The sequence below is a fragment of the Rhinopithecus roxellana genome, chromosome 6 (assembly GCF_007565055.1).
Source record: "Rhinopithecus roxellana isolate Shanxi Qingling chromosome 6, ASM756505v1, whole genome shotgun sequence".
Lineage (NCBI taxonomy): Eukaryota > Metazoa > Chordata > Mammalia > Primates > Cercopithecidae > Rhinopithecus > Rhinopithecus roxellana.
Window position 1 is genome coordinate 46,433,930 of NC_044554.1, and position 16,456 is coordinate 46,450,385.

The 16,456-nt window shown below is 49.8% G+C and overlaps 1 protein-coding gene across 1 annotated transcript; it reads right to left on the minus strand.

Annotated features, from left to right (window-relative positions):
- Positions 1-269: 269 nt before the first annotated feature.
- On the minus strand, positions 270-15,714 carry TMEM225B (transmembrane protein 225B). Its single transcript, XM_010375793.2, has 6 exons — positions 15,601-15,714; positions 13,994-14,072; positions 8,869-9,079; positions 5,037-5,183; positions 4,114-4,251; positions 270-922 (listed from the first exon to the last, which is right to left on the minus strand). Exons 3-6 carry the CDS (start codon positions 9,074-9,076, stop codon positions 750-752), a joined length of 666 nt encoding a protein of 221 aa, XP_010374095.1. The 5' UTR covers positions 9,077-9,079; positions 13,994-14,072; positions 15,601-15,714; the 3' UTR covers positions 270-749.
- Positions 15,715-16,456: the final 742 nt, after the last annotated feature.

Sequence of the window (16,456 nt, forward strand, 5' to 3'; positions counted from 1 at the left end):
TTGCCCAGGCTGGAGTGCAATGGTGCGATCTTGGCTCACCGCAGCCTCCATCTCCTGGGTTCAAGCGATTCTCCTGCCTCAGCCTCCCAAGTAGCTGGGATTACAGGCATGCACCACCACGCCCAGCTAATTTTGTATTTTTAGTAGAGACAGGGTTTCTCCATGTTGATCAGGCTGGTCTTAAACTCCTGACCTCAGGTGATCTGCCCGCCTCAGCTCCCAAAGTGCTGGGATTATAGGCATGAGCCACCGTGCCCAGCCCAGCAATGTACTTTTATACTTCCTTTAATAAATCTGCCTTTCTTTATCTACAACCGTCTTTGTAAATTCTTTTACCCCTGTGCCACCAGCCCAAATAGTTGCCATTCTCCCGAGTATATTCTGTATTCTGTACGGTTTCTGTTTTGCAAAATCTCATTTCACTTGGTTATCTTGTAATATTCCTCCCTCCCCTCCTGCCCTGTAGGCTTTGTTTTTGAGGTATGGATGAACAAAGTAGCCCTTCTTTTTATTGAAAATCCCTGCAAAAATGTCACTCAGGAAGCTCAGAAGAGTTTAAAGGACTTTTAGCAAATTTCACATACAAGCAAGATAGAATCACTGTGATTATGGGGAGGTGGAGGGTTGATCTGACATGCAAGAAGCTCCTCAAAGGCATAGATGCTGGCAGAGAAGGTGGGAAGGGCTACAAACAGCTACATGTGTGCACTCACATGGCTTGAAGAAGGGTAGAGAAGCTGTGTCTTGGGCTAGATGTCTGTATCTCCCGTCACCTGTGTCTCCTTTTGTACTGAGCTCAGTTCTCCTCCCAAACTCTCCAGATTGTCCAGGTACAGGCTCCCGTGGTCCTCCTTCATCCTCTGGGAAGTGAACAACAAGTGCCAGCAAGGGCAGGCCATTTCTTGAACGAGGCAGATGGTACCTAGGGAACAGCCAAGGTTTGGGTTAGGTCAGAGAGAGTCCAGAGCTCCACACCCTGGAGGTCAGGTCCCTCTAGCTCCAGATCCACCCTCCCTCATTCTGCCCCCCGCCACCCAGTCTAGGGTATTACAGAGAGAGATTACAGACAGGATGCATCAAAGGACAAGAAATACAAATACATGTATAAAATCACAGACCCATGGTCAGCACCTAGAAGGACATCTCAGCAATCATGTGGTCCCTTAATGGGTGGGGGGAAAAAAAAAAACAAACTAGGGTTTAGAGAAAGGAAGTTCCAACACAAAACCCAGGCCCAACTCAAGACCTTCAGTGAAGTAAAAGATAGACAACTGACATGAATAAGAACAAATGAGGGATGGATGTGGTAGTTCACACCCGTAATTCCAGTGCTTTGGGAAGCCAAGGCAGGAGGGTCTTTTGAGCCCAGGAGTTCGAGACTCATCATGGGCAACATAGCAAGACCTTGTGTCTACAAAAAAAAATAAAATTAGCCAGGCATGATAGCATGAGCCTGAAGCCCCAGCTACTTGGGAGGCTGAGGCAGGAGGATCACTTGAGCCCGGGAGGTCAAGGGTGCAGTGAGGTATGATCACACCACTGCCCTCCAGCCTGGGTGACAGAGCAAGACCTTGTCCCTTTAAAAAAAGAACAAACTGGGCCGGGCAGCGGTAGCTCACGCCTGTAATCCCAGCACTTTGGGAGGCCGAGACGGGCAGACCACGAGGTCAGGAGATCGAGACCATCCTGGCTAACACGGTGAAACCCCGTCTCTACTAAAAATACAAAAAAATTAGCCAGGCGTGGTGGCGGGTGCCTGTAGTCCCAGCTACTCGGGAGGCTGAGTCAGGAGAATGGCGGGAACCCGGGAGGCGGAGCTTGCAGTGAGCCGAGATCGTGCCACTTCACTCCAGCCTGGGCAACAGAACAAACGGCCAGGCGCGGTGGCTCATGCTGGTAATCCGAGCACTTTGGGAGGCCGAGGCAGGCAGATTACAAGGTCGGGAGTTTGAGACCAGCCTGACCAACATGGTGAAACCCCTGTCTCTACTAAAAAGATAAAAATTACCTGGGCATGGTGATGTGCACCTGTAGTCCCAGCTACTTGGGAGGCTGAGGCAGAATTGCTCGAACCCAGGAGATGGAGGTTGCAGTGAGCCGAGATCACACCACTGCACTCCAGCCTGGGTGACAGAGCAAGATTCCGTCTCAGGAAAAAAAAAAAAAAAAAAAGAACAAATGGAGATATCCTGAGTGAATGATCAATGCTGTGTTAAGATGAAGACTAAGATAAAAGACAACTTCTATTTTCAGCATTATAGCAGACTACTCTCCCACTAAAAGCCACAAAAATTTTAAATAAAATGTGAGGGAATTTCAAAGAGTTCATGGAAATCATGAAAAAATGGAATCAAAAGGTTAAAATATAAAATATTGTAACTCTATTTGGTGATGGGGAAGTTAAGAAATAAAAAAACAAAAATAAATATGTGGGGTTTGTTGTTGTTGTTGTTGTTGTTGTTGCTGCTTTTTGTTTTGTTTTGTTTTTTGAGATGGAGTCCCGCTGTTGCCCAGGCTGGAGTGCAGTGGTGAGATCTCCACTCACCACAACCTCCACCTCCTGGGTTCAAGCAATTCACCTGCTTCAGCCTACTGAGTAGCTGGGATTACAGGCACGCACCACCATGTCCAGCTAATTTTAGTATTTTTAGTAGAAATGGGGTTTCCCCATGTTGGCCAGGCTGGTCTTGAACTCCTAACCTCAGGTGATCCACCTGCCTTGGCCTCCCAAAGTGCTGGGATGACAGGCGTGAGCCAGCGCACCTGGCCATATATACATATGTATATATGTATGTATTTATACCTACATATGTATCTATACATATATATACACATACACATACATATATATATGTGTGTGTGTGGGTGTATATATATATATATATATATATATATATTTTTTTTTTTTTTTTTTTTTTTTTTTGAGACGGAGTCTCGCTCTGTTGCCCGGGCTGTAGTGCAGTGGCCGGATCTCAGCTCACTGCAAGCTCCGCCTCCCAGGTTTATGCCATTCTCCTGCCTCAACCTCCCGAGTAGCTGGGACTATAGGCGCCCGCCACCTCGCCCGGCTACTTTTTTGTATTTTTTAGTAGAGATGGGGTTTCACCATGTTAGCCAGGATGGTCTCGATCTCCTGACCTCGTGATCCACCCATCTCAGCCGTCCCAAAGTGCTGGGATTACAGGCTTGAGCCACCGCGCCCGGCCATTTTTTTTTTTTAAACTAGCTGGCCATGGTGGCACATGCCTGTAGTTTCAGTGATTCAAAAGGCTGAGGCAAGAGGATCGCTTGAGCCCAGGAGTTGGAGGCTGCAGTTGTACTACTGCACTCCAACTTGGGCAACAAAGCAAGACCCTGTCTCTTAAAAAAAAAAAAAAATAGAGACAGGAATAGATAGCCTAAGCAACCAGGATGGTGGAAGGGAGACTATAAAAATTTGAAAGAGTTTAGTTCTAAGTCAAGAAGGATAAGAACGGGAAGGCCAAGTATGGGGTTGAAGCTCCAGAGCAGTGCTGTCCAGTAGAACGTTCTGCAGAGAAGGAAATTTCTCTGTCTGCACTGTCCAATATGACAGTGTCCAATAGCCACTGGACATATGTGGTTATTGAACACTGGTGATGTGGCTAGTATGGCTGAGGAACCGAATTCATCACTTTTTATTTTATTTTAGAGATAGAGTGTTGCTTTGTCACCCAGGCTAGAGTGCAGCGGTGTGATCTCGGCTCACTGCAACCTCTGCCTCCTGGGTTCAAGCAATTCTCCTGCCTCAGCCTCCCAAGTAGCTGGGATTGCAGGCATGTGCCACCACGCCCAGCTAATTTTTGTATTTCTAGCAGAGACAGGGTTTCACCATGTTGGCCAGGCTGGTCTCAAACTCCTGGCCTCAAGTGATCCACCAATCTCGGCCTCCCGAAGTGCTGGGATTACAGGTGTGAGCCACCACACCCGGCTAATAACTATTTTCATTAATGAAAGTTAAATAGCCACGTCCAGGAGGTGGCTGCAGTTTGGAACAGTGCAACTCTAGAGAATCCAAAGGGAAGGCCTCCACAAGACAGGTTCCTAAATCCAGACCGAGGACAAGAAGCAGGGCACTGTTCCCTGGACACTCACCAGCCACTATGAACAGAAAGATGCCAAAGCCCAGCACGTAGTAAGGCCATAGCACGGAGAACTGCAGGGGGCTGAGCTTCATCCGCAGAGCCTGGATCTCCAGGGCATGCAGCACCAAAGCCAGGAAGGCACAGGCCCCTGCAGGGTCACAGGGAGGCACTCTCACTCTCCTCCCATGCTGCCCACCTTTCCTCCAAACTTCACCCCCTGTGGCTCCTGCCTGGAGGCTCCTTCATCCTTGCCCCCCTCTGAAAAAAAAAAAAAAAAACTCCCACCCAGATGCCTGTCCCTCCCTCCTTTCTGACTCATCTTCAGACCTATGTGCTTCAACTTGCAGGGAACCATCATCAGAACTCCCTTTCCTAGCACCCTCTGCATCTGCCCTTAGCTCACTTCAGGTTGCACCCAGAGGGTGCAACACTTTGGATTAAATGCAACCCCATTTTCCCACTGCATGTGCTTGACGTCCACCATTTGCCTGGAAGCCTCTCAGGGTGGAGCCTGGGTCACCCTTTATAAATGTCAAAAGGGGCTGGGTGCAGTGGCTCATGCCTGTAATCTCAGCAATTGGGAGGCTGAGGCAGGAGTACCACTTGACACCAGGGGTTCAAGGCCAGCCTGGGCAACATAGCGAGATCCACATCTCTACAAAAAAATGTTTAAGTTAGCCAGGCATGGTGGCACATGCCTGGAGTCCCATCTGCTTGGGAGGCTGAGGTGGGAGGATCACTTTAGCCCAGGAGATTGAGGCTGCAGTGAGCTGTGATCACACCACTGCACTCCAGCCTGGGCAACAGAGTGAGACCCTGTCCCTAAAAAGAAAAATTATGCCTCTTTTGACATCACAGAGACTGAGCAACCCTCTTTCTCTGGACTCCTCCCAGGCCCTAGCAAAGGTCAGGGATCACCTAGCTGTTCCACACCTGTGAAGAAGCTGACGAAGGCTAACACAAAGTTTTGCTTCCAGGTCCTGGGGAAGAACTGGGATGCAAAGGGCACCATGATGAAGGTGGTAAGGAAAGCCAGGAAAACTGCAGACAGCAGGAAAACCCGGCCGAGGAGGATGTAAACTGCAGGGGAGGGAGAAGTGGGGCTGAAGCTGGGAACCCTGACCCGAAAAGGACAGAGTCCCGCAGAGCCTGGGCAGGACTGGCCCCCGGAGCCTCCACCACCCTTGGATTCCAAAGCATGGCCTTGGGACCAAGGTTGTGACCATGCCACTTTGGCCCCAAGAATGCTCTGATCCCACAGTTTGATTCCCAATGACATAGAAATATATGAAAAAAATTAAATTGACAATGTCAGACACTGAAATCACCAGTTCTTAATATTTTTTTTTCTTTTTTTGCAACAGGGTCTCACTCTATCATCCCGGCTGGAGTGTGGTGGTGCGATCTCAGCTCACTGTAACTTCGACCTCACAGTTTGAAGTGCATGTCTATGGTCCCAGCTACTCTGCAGGCTGACCAAACAATCCTCCTGCTTCAGCCTCCAGAGTAGCTGGGACCATAGACATGCACCACCACACCTGGCTAATTTTTTTTATTTTTATTTTGTAGAAACAGGGTCTTGGTCTGTCACCCAAGCTAGAGTGCAGTGGCACCATCATAGGTCACTGCAGCCTCAACCTTCTGGGCTCCAGCGATCCTCCCATCTTGGCCTCTCAAAGTGCTGGGATGACAGGCGTGAGCCACCATGCCTGGCCTTAACAAATGTTTTTTCTTTTGTTGTTGTTGTTTTTTTTTTGAGACAGAGTCTCGCTCTGTCGCCCAGGCTGGCGTGCAGTGGCTGAATCTCGGCTCACTGCAAGCTCTACCTTCCGGGTTTATGCCATTCTCCTGCCTCAGCCTCCCGAGTAGTTGGGACTACAGGCACCTGCCACCTTGCCTGGCTAGCTTTTTTTTTTTTTTTTTTTTTTTTTTTTTTGAGACCGAGTCTCGCTCTGCCGCCCAGGCTGGAGTGCAGTGGCCGGATCTCAGCTCACTGCAAGCTCCGCCTCCTGGGTTTACGGCATTCCTGCCTCAGCCTCCCAAGTAGCTGGGACTACAGGAGCCCGCCACGTCACCCAGCTAGTTTTCTGTATTTTTTAGTAGAGACGGGGTTTCACCGTGTTAGCCAGGATGGTCTCGATCTCCTGACCTCGTGATCCGCCCGTCTCGGCCTCCCAAAGTGCTGGGATTACAGGCTTGAGCCACGGCGCCCGGCCAACAAATGTTATTTTGTAAATTTGGTTGTACCAAACCATGTATCATCCACTAGGGGAAAATGGTGGTTTTAAAAAGCAACACAAAATCAAACTCTTGTGATAAAATTTGTTGCATGTGCAAATGTGAAGAATCACACCTGTACTGGTTACCCTGAAATAATTCACCTGTGGAAAATCAGAACTTTGTGAGGTCAAAATGTTTTGAACTCCAAAGGAATCCCCACACCCCTATTTAATTTTCCTAGTTAATAGGAGTGAGACTGGGTGCAATGATCACACCTATAATCTCAACACTTTGGGAGGCTGACGTGGGAGGATTGCCTGAGGCCAGGAGTTGGAGACCAGCCTGGGCCACATAGTAAGACCCCATCTCTACAAGAAATTTTAAAAAGTTGGGCATGGTGGGGCACACCTGTAGTCCCAGCTACTTGGGAGGCCGAGGCAGGAGGATCACTTGAGCTGAGGAGGTGGAGGCTGCAGTGAGCTATGATCACACCAGCCTGGGTGACAGAGCAAGATCCTGTTTTTATAAAACCTAAAATTAGGCCGGGCGCGGTGGCTCAAGCCTGTAATCCCAGCACTTTGGGAGGCCGAGACGGGCGGATCACGAGGTCAGGAGATTGAGACCATCCTGGCTAACACCGTGAAACCCCGTCTCTACTAAAAAATACAAAAAAAAAAAAAAAACTAGCCGGGCGAGGTGGCGGGCGCCTGTAATCCCAGCTACTCGGGAGGCTGAGGCAGGAGAATGGCGTAAACCCAGGAGGTGGAGCTTGCAGTGAGCTGAGATCCGGCCACTGCACTCCAGCCTGGGCGATAGAGCGAGACTCCGTCTCAAAAAAAAAAAAAACAAAAAAAAAAACCTAAAATTAAAAAATTAGCTAGGAGCTGTGGTGCGCACCTATAGTCCTAACTACTCAGGAGGCTAAGGTGGGAGGATCGCTTGAACTCAAGAGTTGGAGGCTCCAGTAAGCTATGATCACACCAGCCTGGGTGACAGAGCGAGATCCTGTTTTTCACAAAACATAAAATTTAAAAATTGGCTGGGAGCTATGGTGAGCACATGTAGTCCCAACTACTCATGAAGCTGAGGTAGGAGGATCACTTGAACTCAGGAGTTGGAGTTGCAGTGAGCCATGATCATGCCACTGCACTTCAGCCTGGGCAACAGAGTGAGGCCCCATCTCTAAAAGCAACAACAGGCCGGGCGCGGTGGCTCAAGCCTGTAATCCCAGCACTTTGGGAGGCCGAGACGGGCGGATCACGAGGTCAGGAGATCGAGACCATCCTGGCTAACACGGTGAAACCCCGTCTCTACTAAAAACTACAAAAAACTAGCGGGGCGAGGTGGCGGCGCCTGTAGTCCCAGCTACCCGGCAGGCTGAGGCAGGAGAATGGCGGGAACCCGGGAGGCGGAGCTTGCAGTGAGCTGAGATCCGGCCACAGCACTCCAGCTTGGGTGACAGAGCGAGACTCCGTCTCAAAAAAATAAATAAATAAATAAATAAAAATAAAAGCAACAACAGGCTGGGCGCGGTGGCTCACGCCTATAATCCCAGCACTTTGGGAGGCCAAGGCAGGCGGATCATGAGGTCAGGAGATCGAGACCATGTTGGCTAACACGGTGAAACCCCGTGTCTACTAACAATACAAAAAAAATTATCCGGGCGTGGTGGCAAGTGCCTGTAGTCCCAGCTACTCAGGAGGCTGAGGCAGGAGAATGGCATGAACCCGGGAGGCGGAGCTTGCAGCGAGCGGAGATTGCGCCACTGCAGGGCGACAGAGCAAGACTCCGTCTCAAAAAAAAAAAAAAAAAAGAGCAACAACAACCACCAGAGTAGTGAAGCAGACCAAAATTAGCAGAGCCAGAGTCTGGTAACAGGGTGATTTGTTCTCTGACTGCTGGCATGATGCAGACCTATGTGAAAATGAGTTTGCATACCCTCCTGAGCTGGCAGAGGTGGGCAGCTGGCAGTGGGACAAGGAGTCAAAGTTGCTGTTTGAAGTCCCAGATATCCCAGAGTCTACGCCTTGGGTTAACCAAGCCTGGTTAATTTTTTGTATGTGTTTTTTTGTTTGTTGGGTTTTTGTGCGTGTTTTTTTTTTTTGGTTTTTTTGTTGTTGTTGTTGTTTTTGTTTTTTTTTTTTTTGAGACAGGGCCTCACTCTCACTCCCAGGCTGGAATTCTGTGGCGCGATCACAGCTCACTGCAGCCTCGAACTCCTGGGCTCAAGTGGGAGCCCTCCAACCTCAGCTTTTTGAGTAGCTGGGACTACAGGCACATGCCACCATGCTCAGCTAATTTTTTCATTTTTGTAGCAACAGGGTTTGGCTATGTTGCCCATGCTGGTCTCAAACTCCTGGCCTCAAGCAATCCTCTCGCTTCAGCCTCCCAAAGTGCTGGGATTACAGGCACAAGCCACTGCATCCAGCCCTGAGCTAATTAGATTTTGTCCTCTCTGTTCCCACCCTGTTCTTTCACCCCTCACCTCTGTCCCAACACTGGCCCCGTCCCCCTCTCTCCCCTCCCCACCTCCATCCCTCCTTACTGGATAAGGGTCGAGGCTTCCAGCATTTGACATGGAAGCAGTTCTCAAATAGGCCACTGAAAAAGACTTCATGGGACTCCTCGTTCGTCAGTCGCACCCAGAAGGGAAAGATGGAGACCACCAGTATAAGCAGGTAGCCTAGGGAGGTTAAGGCTGGGACTATGGCCCAGGAGAATCCCTTCATGTCCTTGTCCTCTAACGTCAGCATCACCTGTGTAAGAGAAAAGTGATCGCAGAGGTGGGACACCGACCCAAATTCTCCTGCAGCACAGAGGGAAGGAGACGATGGCTGGGGAAGTGTCAGTGCTGTGTATGGCTCATATGTGAAGCTCAGTAAATGATGATTTCTTTGCTTAACTTTACAGCCTACACCCCTCTGCAGTAGACAACAACAACAACAAAATAAAATTGCATACGTTTCTGTCGCTAAGTCACTGGGTGATCTTGGGCATGTCAGGTTCCCTCTCTGAGCTCCAATTTCTTCCTCTGGTCAAGTTAGGAGGTTGACTTGGGCCATTTACAAGGCCTCTTCGGCTTCAAAGTTCTCAACTTTCAGCTGTGTGCGGTGGCTCACACCTGCAATCCCACCACTTTGGGAGGCTGAGACAGGTGGATCGCTTGAGTCCAGGAGTTTAAGAACAGCCTGGGCAACATGACGAAACCCTGTCTCTACCAAAAATTAGCCAGGCATGGTGGTGCATGCCTGTAGTCCCAGCTACTCAGGAGACTGAGGTGAGAGGATCGCCTAAGCCCAGGAAGGTCAAGGCTGCAGTGAACCATGATCACACCACTGCCCTCCAGCCTGTGTGACAGAGCAAGACCCTGTCTCAAAAAAAAAAAAAAAAAAAAAAAAAAAAAAAAAAAAAAAAAAAAAAAATTAACTTAAATAATTTAAAAAATAAAAAAAAAAGGCCGAGTGCGGTGGCTCAAGCCTGTAATCCCAGCACTTTGGGAGGCCGAGACGGGCGGATCACGAGGTCAGGAGATCAAGACCATCCTGGCGAACACAGTGAAACCCCCTCTCTACTAAAAATACAAAAAACTAGCTGGGCGAGGTGGCGGCGCCTGTAGTCCCAGCTACTAGGGAGGCTGAGGCAGGAGAATGGCGGGAACCCGGGAGGCGGAGCTTGCAGTGAGCTGAGATCCGGCCACTGCACTCCAGCCTGGGCGACAGAGCAAGACTCCTCCTCAAAAAAAAAAAAAAACAAACAAACAAAACAAAAAACTAAAGTTCTAAACTTTCTTTTTTTTTTTTTTTTTTTTTTTTTTTTTAGATGGAGTCTTGCTGTTGTCAGCCCAGGCTGGACTGCAATGGCACAATCTCGGCTCACTGCAACCTCCGCCTCCTGGGTTCCAGCAATTCTCCTGCCTCAGCCTCCCAAATAGCTGAGATTACAGGCGCCTGCCACCACACCCAGCTAATTTTTGTATTTTTAGTAGAGATGGGGTTTCCACACGTTGGCCAGGCTGGTCTCGAAATCCTGACCTCAAGTGATCCACCCGCATCAGCCTCCCAAAGTGCTGGGATTGCAGGCGAGAGCCAGCGCGCCCGGCCCTAAGCTTTCAGTTCTATCAACAGCCACCTTTACTGACCATCAGAAGGACAACTCCAGCCTATTTTGCAGTCAGCTGTCTTCCTTTTGGGATTTCAGACTGAGAACCAAGGGGAGATATTCAGACCAGAGCCTTAGGTGCCCTTATTCAGTGACTGGCCTTCTGACCACAGGAACTGTGGGTTTAGATGTGGAGGGGTCCATCTGGGCAGGAGGAGCCTCTGCTGAGAAATGAGCAGGTAATGTACATACAGGAAGTTTTACAAAGAGTTCTGGTGTTTCATACGAGCCTCCTGCAGCCCGGGCTCTCAGTGAAAGCTCCCTATCACGTGGAGTTCCTCTGCCAAACCCATCTTCTCTTTCATCACCATCTGTCACTGAAGTGTCTCTTTTGTGGCCAGTCACTGGTGGCTCATGCCTATAATCTCAGCACTTTGGAAGGCTGTGGTGGGAGGATCGCATGAACTCAGGAGTTTTGAGGCCAACCTAGGCAACACAGTCAGACCAGTCTCCACAAGAAATTGTTAAAAATTAGCCAGGCATGGGGGCATGTGCCTGTTTGTAGTTCCCAGCTACTTGGGAGGACGAGGCAGGAGGATCTCTCGAGCCCAGGAGTTAGAGACTGCAGTGAGCTATGATCATGCCGCTGTACTCCAGCCTGGGCAACAAAGCAAGACCTTGTCTCTCAAAGAATAAAAATTTTCAAAAGATGTCGTCTTTTGAATGAGTAGTTACACCATGGTGGGTAAGCGCTGGCTGGTCTTGTCTCAGCTTCATCACTTCCTAGCTGTGTGATCTTGGGGAACTTGCTCAGAGTCTCAGGACCTTGCTTTCCTCATGTGGAAAAGGAAGGATATAACACCTGCCTAATGGTAAGGAAGGATATATTATAACAGCTGCCCAATGATAAGAATACAACACCTGCCCACTGAGAGGACCAAATGAAACAATGCATACCAAAGTGTCCAACACAGTGCTGAGCACTCAGGTACTTGGTTAAAGTTGGGAGGGCAGGGATGGAGGGCAGGCTTCTAAAATTCAGATATCCCTGTGGGAGAAGGGGGCTGGAGGCCACACCCAACTTCAGGACTGAATCTGCTTTCCCCTCTGTCTGTGCTGAGCCTGGCAGCTCTGAGGAATGAGAGTTATCCAGCAATGGGAGGGAGGGAGGGAGGGAGGGAGGGAGGGAGGGAGGAAAGGAAGGAAGGAAGGGAGGGAGGGAGGGAGGGAGGGAGGGAGGAAAGGAAGGAAGGGAGGGAGGGAGGGAGGGAGGGAGGAAGGGAGGAAAGGAAGGAAGGAAGGAAGGGAAGGAGGGAGGGAGGGAGGGAGGAAGGGACGGTGGTTGGAGCTGCAGGGAGGGTGACTCTGGCCAGAGGCCTCCAGGTGGCACTGTGATGACCCTGGCTACCTGGCAGTGCAGAAAGGGGGCATCAGGAGGTGAAAGGAAGATGTGACAAGGGAGGTGCACCCCAAGATGACAGCCTTTCTTTCCAAGTCCTACCCAAAGCCAGGCCTGGGGACTCTTACCTGTGCAAGGCTGGGCTTGGCAGCATCACGGTTTTCAAGCTGTGCCTGGGGAGGAGAGAGCACAAGGCCCTCGGAGTGAGCATGCTTCCCTCTTCTTCCCCCACACCCTGTGGAAACCTTGCTCAGTGCAGAAACTGGGGCCTCTACCCAATCCCCATGCAGACCCTCACTGCAGCCAGGGAAGGGGGCATCTTTGAGAGTTACTGATGGCTATGGCTGAACAAGCCTAATGGCAGAGGGCAGAGGTGTGGGTCCCTTCCTGTATCCCTCACAGCCAAATACCCTGCTTATAAACGGGTAAACACATGTTCATCTTCGATGCTGTCAGAGTGACTTGAATATGTTTGTACTTTCTCTTCCTTTCTGACGTCCTCTAGTTTCTCTTCTTCCCACTTGAAAAATTGAATTCTTTCCTTATTATTTTTTGTTTTTAGATACAGGGTCTCACTCTGTCACCCAGGCTAAACCTCCTGGGCACAAGTGATCCTCCCACCTCAGCCTCATGAGTAGCTGGGACTACAGGTGCGTGCCACCATGCCCAGCTAATTTTTTAATTTTTTGTAGAGACGGGGGTCTCACTATGTTGCCTAGGGTGTCTTAAACTCCTGAGCTTAAGTGATCTTCCTGCCTTGGCCTCCCAAAAAGTTAAAATTACAGGCATGAACCACCACACTTGGCCTTCCCTTCTCTTTAAATCTCCCTTTTCCATCTCCCATCCACTCTCCAGGTCATACAAGCCACCCCAACCTCAGGGCCTCTGTTTCCTTCTCTCTAAAATGATGAAGTCTGTTAGACCAGAGAGCATTGAGGCATCCTTCTAGTATTAGAACTCAATGGGAAAGAGTCCTGGCTGCATCTTGACCCTGTCCTCTGTATAGATGGGAGTACACTGGGCATTTTTTTTTTTTTTTTTTTTTTTTTTTTTTTTTTTTTTTTTTTGAGACGGAGTCTTGTTCTGTCGCCCAGGCTGGAGTGCAGTGGCCGGATCTTAACTCACTGCAAGCTCCACCTCCTGGGTTCAGGCCATTCTTCTGCCTCAGCCTCCCGAGTAGCTGGGACTACAGGCGCTCACCACCTCGCCCGGCTAGTTTTTTTGTATTTTTTAGTAGAGACAGGGTTTCACCGTGTTAGCCAGGATGGTCTCGATCTCCTGACCTTGTGATCTGCCCGTCTCGGCCTCCCAAAGTGCTGGGATTACAGGCTTGAGCCACCGCGCTCGGCCTATGGCCTACACTGGGCATTCTTATTTGATAGGGGGCACTTCTTCCTATCCACCACATCTCCACCTCAAAATGTCTAGAAGTGATCTCTGTGTCTCCTTTATTCCTACCTTTTTTTCTCTCCTTCACCCAAACCCTAGCCTTGAGCTCATGCTGGTTCTTCCCTCTCCCCAACCCCACTTCCATCTCACCATCCTTCCTCATCTTCTCAGTTTTCTCTTCATAAAGTTCCCCAACCTTCCATCTTTCCTGTCCCCACGCCTACCACGTCTCCCTCCACACCCGGAACATCACCGTCACCCCCAGGCTCCTCTGGCCTCTATACCTGGTGATTTGGTTTAGCTGTGTCCCCACCCAAATCTCACCTTGCATTGTAATAATCCCCATGTGTCAAGAGCAGGGCCAGGTGGAAATAATTGAATCATGGGGGCAGTTTCCTCCATACTGTTCTCGTGGTAGTGAATAAGTCTCACAAGATCTGATGGTTTTATAAGTGGAAGTTTCCCTGCTTAAGCTCTCTCCTGCCAGCCATCAAAAAAGATGAGACTTTGCTCTTCATTCGCCTTCAGCCATGATTGTGAGGCCTCCGCAGCCATGTGGTGCGAGTCAATTAAATCTCTTTCTTTCATAAGTTACCCAGTCTTGGGTATGTCTTTATTAGCAGCATGAGAACAGACTAATACACATGGGTTCCTTCCTGGAGGGTGACTGTTCTGCTCTCTTAAATTTTCCAAATCCCACTCCCCTGAAAAGTGCAGCTTGGTCCTGTCCACTCCACGCAGCCCTCCCAGCCACTCCCTCAGCAAAAATTCACCATGCACTTACAGGTAGCCCTGTTCCCAATGTAGGCCAATGGTAGGGATTCCAAGATGAAAAAAAGACAGGAACTCAGAGGCTCTTGGAACTGTTAGGGAGAGAGACACAGAAACACATAGTGTGATGCAGTGCTTTCGTCTTCACAGCCCGGGGTTACTTTGGGGCCAGGCATACTCCAGGGCACTACCCCTTATCTGTCCCTTTCCCACTGCCCCCTCCACTCTCCAGTGATGAGGACCTTGTCCTCCTCTCCCTGGGCACTAGGCCAGGGCCCTCCCTGAAGCAGCCCTTAGTGCCAGCACTGGACAAGGGTATATCTTCGGATACACAACTTAAGATCCGCACGGATATAGGCCAAGCTGAAAGATCATAGATATTTGAATATAAGAGGGGATTTGTATAAGATCCTTTTGTACAGAAGCAGAGATAGAGAGCTGGAGAGAGGGAATGACTGGTGGAGGATTCCACAGCCCATCAGTGCTGGCACAGGGACCAGAATACTGCATCACTGCCAGGCCAGCCTTACCAGCCACCAGTGGCCAGCAGTTCAATTCAGTGATTCCCAAATCTGGAATTCTGTGGATCCAGAGAATGCTTTCTTTATAGGCATGTGCATGTGTGAGAAAGGGAGAGAGAATGGGGGAATATAGGAATGCCAACTTTTTATTTTGCCAAGAGCATTCAAAACAAAGCAACTTATCTACTGTCACTGGTTTGGTTTTTATTTTATTATTTTTATTTATTTATTTATTTGTATTTATTTATTTTTGAGACAGAGTCTTGTGTCACCCCAGCTGGAGTGCAGTGGTGCATTCATGCCTCCTGGGCACAACCGATCCTCCTGCCTCAGCCTCCTAAGTAGCTGGGACTACAAGTGTATGCCATTACACCTGTTTTTGTTTTTGTTTTTTAAGAGATGGGGTCCTGCTATGTTGCCCAGGCAACCCCTAGGCTCAAGTGATCCTCCCACTTTGACCTCCCAAAGTGCTGAAATGACAGGCATGAGCCCCCACGTCTGGCCAAATTATTATTTTTTAAAGGGTCCACAACACCAGGAGGTAAGAAGACCTGTGTACCCCGTGGTGGTGCCTGGACCAGCATCTGAGGACCATTGGCTTAGCAGGAGGTTCCTGGCCCCCCGCCCCCCTTCAGCGCCTGAGCTGCAGCCCCGCACCTCCCAGGCCCTGGCACCTCCCGGGAAAGCCGACAGCTGCGCTGGGGATGAAGGAAGTGGGCTACCTAAAGGGCATCCTGGTTTGGAATGGGAAAGAGACCTTCCCTTCCCACTGTTTCCTCTGGTCATTTGTGGCAACTTGGACTGCACGTTGACCCAGGGTGGGGTCAAAGTTCCTTCCCGTTGACAACCCTCCTTGGCCCTTTCCCCTGAATGCCAGGACTCCGCCCTTCCATGGCCCCAAAGCTATAGGTATATTTTCAAGACCCCAAGCTGGGCCCTAACCAAGCCATCCGCCCCCAGCCCCTGCCCCGGGCTTCGCACAGCCAGTTAGGTGATGTTCGGCCTTGGGTGGGTAGGGGGACTTCCCCACATCCTCTCCCAACCTGTGGGGACACCTTGCTTGGCCCCCTACTGGTCTCACCTCTACCCTTCCCTCCACCTGCGGCACCGTCGTAGGGGTCTCGCGTCCCAGGACTGGGCTGCCCTCCAGGCGGGTCACGGTGAGACCCTCGCCCGCCCCTCCAGGCTCCACCGCGCTCCTGGAGCTTCCGTTGGCCCCAGAGGCCCCGGCGGGGGGTTGCGCCGACCCGGGACAGAACCCACTGAGCCTGGGCCTCTGGGCCTAGCTCCAGCTCCAGCTCTGCGGAGGAGACGCGGGTTCATCCCTCCCTACCTGCGGGTTCATCCCTCCCTACCTGCCGCCCCCGCCGCCGCACATCTGGCGGGTGGAGGGTGGGGAAATCTGGCCGGAGGGTGGGGAAATCTGGCCTTGGCGTCTGCCCACAGTACCGACCTCGCTCACGGGTGGGTGGGGGCGGAGGAATCTCTATTGCTCAGTCTCCCAGCTACTTGGGAGACTGAGGCAGGAGAATGGCGTGAAACTGGGAAGCGGAGCTTGCAGTGAGCCGAGATCAGGCCACTGCACCACCCCAGCCTGGGCGACAGAGCAAGACTCCATCTCAAATAATAATAATAATAATAATAATATAGTATAATAATATAGTATTAACACTATTATATTAATATATTACTAACAGCGTTAACACTAGTAACTATTATATTAATATAGCGTTAACACTGCGTAATATATTATATTAATAATATGGTGTTAATAGTATTAACACTATTATATTAATAATATAGCGTTAACATTATATTATTAATGGTGTTAACTATTATTAGTTAATAATATAGTTAACACTATATTACTAACACCCTGGATGTCAGTAGTAATACATTGGATATTACGAATAATATCACAGTGTGTTAACAACAGTGGATATCAGTAGTAATAT